The 6,590-nt window shown below is 58.8% G+C and overlaps 1 protein-coding gene across 1 annotated transcript; it reads right to left on the bottom strand.

The window, feature by feature from the left end:
• Positions 1–611: 611 nt before the first annotated feature.
• On the bottom strand, positions 612–2,258 carry SSTR3 (somatostatin receptor 3). The gene has a single exon (XM_047788420.1). It carries the CDS (start codon positions 2,227–2,229, stop codon positions 964–966), a length of 1,266 nt encoding a protein of 421 aa, XP_047644376.1. The 5' UTR covers positions 2,230–2,258; the 3' UTR covers positions 612–963.
• Positions 2,259–6,590: the final 4,332 nt, after the last annotated feature.

Raw genomic sequence — 6,590 nt, 5'->3', positions numbered from 1 at the left:
CCTACACCACAGCCGCAGCAATGCCAGATCCAAGCCACATCTGTGACCTAAGCTGCAGCTCACGGATCCTGAATCTACTGAGCAGGCCCAGGGATCAAACCTGCATCATCAGTGGATACTAGTCGGGTTCTTAACCCACCAAGCCACAGTGGGAACTCCTGGGGGGGGGTCCCTCTTTAAGAAAAAGAACACAAAATGACAAGTACAAAATTAGACTCCAGGCCTCAGAAGGGCCCCAGTCATCAGGGACCCTGAAGCTGGACTTAATTAGCTCCCTGGAAAATCCACCTTTTCTCCTGCTGTCCAGAAACACAGGAGTCCTGGCATTGACCACTGGGGCCAAGAGAGCCTGGAGGTTATTGGGTTGTTCGGGAGGTGAGGCCTGAGGTCCAGAAAGGAGAAGAGCTGGGCCATGGCCTTGCAGCAAGATAGGGGAGAGCTGACGTGGGGCCTGGGTAGTCTTGCACCCCTCCTCCCCACCAGGTAAGACTTTCTCCTGGGGGGCTACCCTACAGCTCCCTGCCAATGTGCGCCCCAACTCCCTCTTTTGTGAACCTGAGTCTGAGCCCAGGAAATCCAGGCCTTGGTTTATCCCTTTGAGGCCCAAGATTCAGGCTGATCCACCAGGAGGCTCTGTCTTGGAAGGGGAAGGCCGGTTGGCACCTGCCCCCTTAACCAGCTCCACCCAGAAAGATCAGCCCAGCAGTGATGCCCCTCCAGATTTCTCAGCTGAGAAGCTCATCTAGGCAGATACCCCCTATCCCTAAGTCATAGAGGAAAACACGAGGCCCAGAGAGGGAAAGTGACCTATCTGAGCTCACACAGCAAGTCTCAGCAGCAATGGGATCAGAGCCCAGGCCTCCAAACATCCTATCATGGGCCCCTGGCGCCTCAGGTGGCATGCTCTATGTGCACCCGCAGTCTTTGCCCTGTCTTCAGGTGACCCCGGCCCTCCGCAGGCCCCTAGAGATAGCTGATGTGCAGTGGGCCCGACTTGTCCCCAGCCGAGGGTTCTTGGGGTAGGAACTGATGCTCCTTGCTGGCGGTGCCACTGGGTGGCCTCTCCTGCCCGCTGGGACCAGGCTGTGTGATCTGGATGACCCGGCCATTCATCTCTTTCCGTTCCCCCTGGTTCCCTGCCCCCTCCTTCTCATGCTCCCCTCCGTCCTCTTCTTCCTCCTCCGTCTTCTCTGGAGGGCCCACGGGAGGCTCCTGGTTGCGCACGCGGCGGGAGGGCCGCAGCAGGACCCTGCGGAAGCCCTGCTTGAAGCGGTAGGAGAGAAAGCCATAGAGGATGGGGTTGGCGCAGCTGTTGGCATAGGGCAGTGCCACCACCAGGAAGTAGAGGCCGAAGAAGGCGGGCTCCTCGGGCAGAGGGCACACCACATTGATGATGTTGAGCACATAGAAGGGCATCCAGCAGAGGACGAAGAGCGCCACCACGGCCACCACCATGCGCGTGACCCTGCGCTCAGACGGCCGCCGCCGCTGGCACGAGGGTGCCCGCACCCGCCGCCCAGCCGAGCGCACCTTGACCACGATGAGCAGGTAGCAGAGGCAGATGACCAGCAGCGGCCCAAAGAAGCCCAGCGCAGCCGTGTAGATGATGAAGCCGGCCCGCCAGGCCGCTGCCGGCTCGGGCCACTGCATGTGGCAGGTGCTCATGCCACGGGGCACCCCGGAGAAGACCACCACGGGCAGCACCACCACGGCTGAGGCCACCCAGACGGCCGCACTGACCATGCGGGCCACGGGCGCCGTGCGCCAGCGGGCTGAGCGGGTGGGATGCACCACCGCCAGGTAGCGGTCCACGCTCATGACGGTGAGGCAGAAGATGCTGGTGAACTGGTTGATGCCGTCCACGGCCATGACCAGGCGGCACATGAGGGAGCCGAAGGGCCAGTAGGACAGGGCGTTCTGGGCGGCCAGGAAGGGCAGCCCCAGCATGAAGAGCTCATCGGCCAGCGCCAGGTTGAGGATGTAGATGCTGGTGACGGACGGGCTGGCCGTCTGCCGCAGGACCACGTAGATGACCAGCGAGTTGCCCAGCAGGCCCACCACACACACCACCAGGTAGACCAGGGGAATCAGAATGCCACGGACAGCCAGCCCGGCCACACTCGGCACCGAGGACCCATTTCCAAGGACAGCATCCAGAGACCAGGCCGAGGAGGCGTTCCCGGGTTCCGAGGTTGTGGGCACCAGGGAAGGATAACCAGGGGTGTCCATGGCCGGGGGACGGCGGTCAGCAGTCAGCTACTGGCCTGGAAGAGGGAGGGCATAGCTTGGTCATGGCAGGGGATGGCTCTCTCTCGCTAGCCCCCCTCCCCCGTCACACTGAACGTGGAAACTTCCTGGGTGCCTGGCCAGTGTGTGACATGTCCCAGCACATTCTGCAACGGCCAGCAAGGGGGGGCCGGCAGATAGCCCCACTTCTCAGATGAGAAAACTGAGTCTCAGAGAGGGGCAGTGACTACTCTAACACCTAACAGGGGTGTGACACGGGGCTTGGGTTTGCTGGCCTCCCAAGAGCTGGAACCAGTACTGGCCTGGTCTGTGCCCAGGGCGAGTGCGCCACAAATGTCCACATTTGTGTGAGGGGGTCATTCAGTCAGCTGAGGACAGCATAAGCCGTTTCCTCCATACCAGCACTTGTCAAACTTTTGTTTTTGTCTTGTTTTCAGAAGCACCTGCAGCACATGGAAGCCCACAGACCAGAAATCAAATCCAAGCCGCATCTGTAAACTATGCTGTAGTCGTGGCGATGCCGGATCCTTAACCCACTGTGCCGGGCTGGGGATCTAACTGGCAACACCACAGAGGCAAGCCGGATCATTAACCCCCCACTGTGCCACAGGGGGAGCTCTTATGTTATCAAAGATTGCTTACCTTGTCTGCCTAGGACTGCCCAGCTGCCAGAGCCCCAAGTGGATCCCTTGGTTTTTTTGTTTGTTTGTTTCACCTTTTCTAGGACCGCTCCCGTGGAATTTGGAGGTTCCCAGGCTAGGGGTGGAATTGGAGCTGTAGCCACCAGCCTACGCCAGAGCCACAGCTATGCAGGATCCGAGCCATGTCTGCAACCTACACTGAAGCTCATGGCAACACCAGAGCCTTAACCCACTGAGCAAGGCCAAGGATTGAACCTGCAACCTCATGGTTCCTAGTCGGATTCGTTAACCACTGTGCCACGACGGGAACTCCGTGGATCCCATGTTTTAACTTTGATAAATTAAAATCCTGAGCCCCAGTGTGATGGTACTGGGGGAGGGGTGTGCTTTGGGAGGGGTGACTAGGTCACGAAGGTGGGGCCCTCATGAATGGGAATAGCGCCCTTCTCAAGGGGACCTCAGAGAACCCCCTTGTCCCTTCTGCCACACAAGAAGACAGCAAGAAAACAGCCATCTATAAACAGGGAAGCAGGCCCTCGCCAGACACTGAATCTGCTGGCAACTCCATCATGGACTTCCCAGCCGCAAGAGTGGTCAGGAACAAAATTCTGTTGTGTCTAAGCCACCCAGTCTATGGTATCCTGTTTCAGCAACCCCAACAGACTAAGATACCTCCCAACAGGGTCCAGCTGTCCCATTTGAAAAAGCACTATCATGTTAGGGAGTTCCCTTTGCGGCTCAGCGGGTTAAGAACCTGACATAGTGTCTGTGAGGAGGTGGGTTCGATCCCTGCCCTCGCTCAGCGGGTTAAGGATCCAGCATTGCAGCGTGCAGATGCGCCTGGGATCTGGCGTGGCTGTGGCGTAGGCTAACAGCTCCAGCTCCAATTTGACCCCTAGCCTCGGGTGCAGCCCTAAAAAGAAACAAAACAAAACACAACACAACCAACAACAACAACAAAATACACACACACATGCAAAAAAACACTGCTTAGCCTTGAACTGGGTGTCCAGATGAACTTCAGAGGGGCCATAAATCCCTTAATGTGTCCTTGTTTTTTCTGGCAGAGCCCAACACGTCCACCAGATTCCTCAGATTCCCAACGGAGTCCCCTCCCATGCAAATCAAAGCCCTTGAGGGCCCTTCGGGCCTGGCTCAGCCCACTGTGCCCCCACCAAGGCCCTGCCCAGGATGACTGGCTGTGAACCTGGGGGGTGGGCGGCTGGGGCCCCTTCTGCTCCCGAGGCTGGACCAGTGGTGGAGAAACTCAGAAGAGGCTGGAGATCAGTAGAGAATAGCCACCTCCGCCGTCCCTGCCCCCGCCCCCCGCCCCTGTCCCCGCCCCCGTCCCCGCCCCCGTCCCAGCACCGTGCTGGTGGGGTGGGCTCCCTCGAAAAGAGGACACGAGGTGGGTCTTGAAGCGTGAGTAAGAGCTTGCCCGGCCCCGTGGGAACCAGCACCCCACTCACGCCGTGAGCACCTACTTCCCACACCCCCGTGTGTTATGAGGAGCCAGGACGTCTCCCGGCTGCCCTGCTAGTCCTGACCCTCCTTAAGCCTGGAGAGGCTCGTCTTCAGCTCCGGCCCCTCCCTCACCCCTGTCCTTCAAGCACAAGTTCTGCATCAGTGTTGGAGGCCCCCAGGGCATCAGGGAAGTTTGGAGGGGACACATGGAATGCAAAGAGCTCTCTGCAGAGGACTCGCTGATAGTGGGGGTTCAGGCGCTGCTGGGAGAGGCTCCCTGCCTCAGGATTTGCCAGCCTCCTGCAGCACGACTTCCCGGCTCCGTGGAGACCCAGGTGGAGGCCAAGGCTGAAAGCTGGAGCCTTTCCTGGGGCCTGGACCTCCTCCCCTCTTTCCCAATGAACACCCTCCGCCCCTGCCCCCGCCGCGCGGCTTCTCCAATTCCCTGGCTGCTCTGACTCTCCCTAGAGAAATCCCAAGGGAGAACAAGGTCTCAGCGGAGCCGTCCTCGAGTGTCCTCCTCTCCGCTCCATACAGGACCTGAAAAGCCTCCAGGGGGGCATCTCCCTGTCTGGACACCACTTTTCAGATGCGAAGCTCCTGGAAAGGGGAGGTACCAGGGCAAACACCCCTGGTGGGTGCCTGGCTGCTTCTGCCCAATGACCTGGGGCTTCCAAGGGCTCTGAGTGCTAGGTGGGGAGATGCCAAGAATGGCAAAGAACCCCTTGGCCCTGGCTCCTCGTGATGGTTCCCCAGGCTGGCCAGGCTCCGAGCACCCCCTCTCTGCTCCTCCAAGCCTGAAGAGCCTTCAACCTGCCCTCACCCCAGGCACTAAAGGAGGGCCAGTGTGGACAGTGGGCTCAAAGGATCCTCTCAGGGCTGCCAGACCCTGGTCACCAAGCCCCGACTGCCAGGTTTCAGGCTAAGTAGTGACATGCTGCATCCATTAGCGCTGTCCCCACGGTACAGACAGGGAACAAAACTGAGGCCAGGGGCTCTGGTCACACAGCTAGGAAGGGGCAAAGCTGGGAGGATTCTTAAAGCCACCCCCTCCCCATTTCCCAGACCAGCAGACTGAGGCCAGGCTGGAGAAGACACTTGTCTAAATGCCATAGCTGGTCACTGCACCTGCATCCAGCCTGCCTATTCAGAGCTCTTCTCACTGCTCCTTAGGCCTTTGAACTATGAGGATCATGGAGTCAAATCTCTAGACACTTAGAGACCCCAAAATAGAATTTTAGAATCTTAGAACTGAGTTGTAGAGTTTTAGCCTCTGTGTCTTGGGATCAGAGAAGGTATGAATTCTGGAATGCTGGAACCAGCTCTTCTGAGACCTGGGATTGTGAATCTGGGGCCTCAGCATCCAGACTTCCCCGGAGAGCCTCACATCACCCAGCCACCCGCCTTGCCTCCCCGAGAGTGGGTGTAGGCCCTCTTTACAGCTTCCCCCCCAGATGGCCAATCACGACCCAGCGCTGGAGGAGGTGGGGGGAGCGCCAGGCTCCCAGGAGAGGAGCAGAGAGCCAGGCCAACCTAATTTCCAGGCTGCAGGGACAGAAGCCCTTGGGGGAGCCTGAGGGTGAGCTCTGAGGGCGGCCCTTCCTGCCCCGGCACACACATGTGCGCACACACGCACACAAACCCACACACAGGCACACGTGCTAACACACATGGCCTTGGCGAGAACACAGTGTCCCAGCCAGGCCCTGACTTTGTGCAAGAGAATGAAAGCGCCCCTCCCAGAGCCCCTGTCCCTCCAAGACTCCCTGCCTCCAGCCTTATCAGAGCCCATCTTCCCTGCCAAAGTTTAACGGGCCGGAGTGCCAGCAGCAAGGAAATTACAGCTTTCCAGGGGTGTAAGTCAGACCTGCAATTTAGATGCCGCCTTTTCTTTAAGGAGCTGGAGTGTGGTGCCTGATCTGGTTTATCCTTTGGAGAGGAGGGCTCTTTTCTTTCTCCCTGTCTGGTTTATCTTTGGCATTAGCTTCCCCGAAAGCCGGGGGCGGACTCCTCAGAGGACTCTCCCAGAGGGAACAGGGGTCCGGAGAGGGTGAGGGGCTTTCCTGAGCCCCACAGCAATTCAGGACAGGCCCTGAATTGCTCTCCGTTTGTCTCCCACCCCACCCCCTCGAAAGTGCTGGCTTTGGGAACGCAGGGCTCTGAGTTATTTATTTCTGTAAGCCTAGCACCTGACAGAGCACCCAGGCCCTCTGCAAATGCGTGAGCAACCAAGTAGTT

The sequence above is a fragment of the Phacochoerus africanus genome, chromosome 7 (assembly GCF_016906955.1).
Source record: "Phacochoerus africanus isolate WHEZ1 chromosome 7, ROS_Pafr_v1, whole genome shotgun sequence".
Taxonomy (NCBI): Eukaryota; Metazoa; Chordata; class Mammalia; order Artiodactyla; family Suidae; genus Phacochoerus; species Phacochoerus africanus.
This window is presented reverse-complemented; position numbering and strand designations above follow the sequence as displayed.

Bases quoted from the DNA above. Each gene is read 5' to 3' on its own strand.
- SSTR3 (XM_047788420.1), bottom strand. From the start codon at position 2,229: ATGGACACCCCTGGTTATCCTTCCCTGGTGCCCACAACCTCGGAACCC.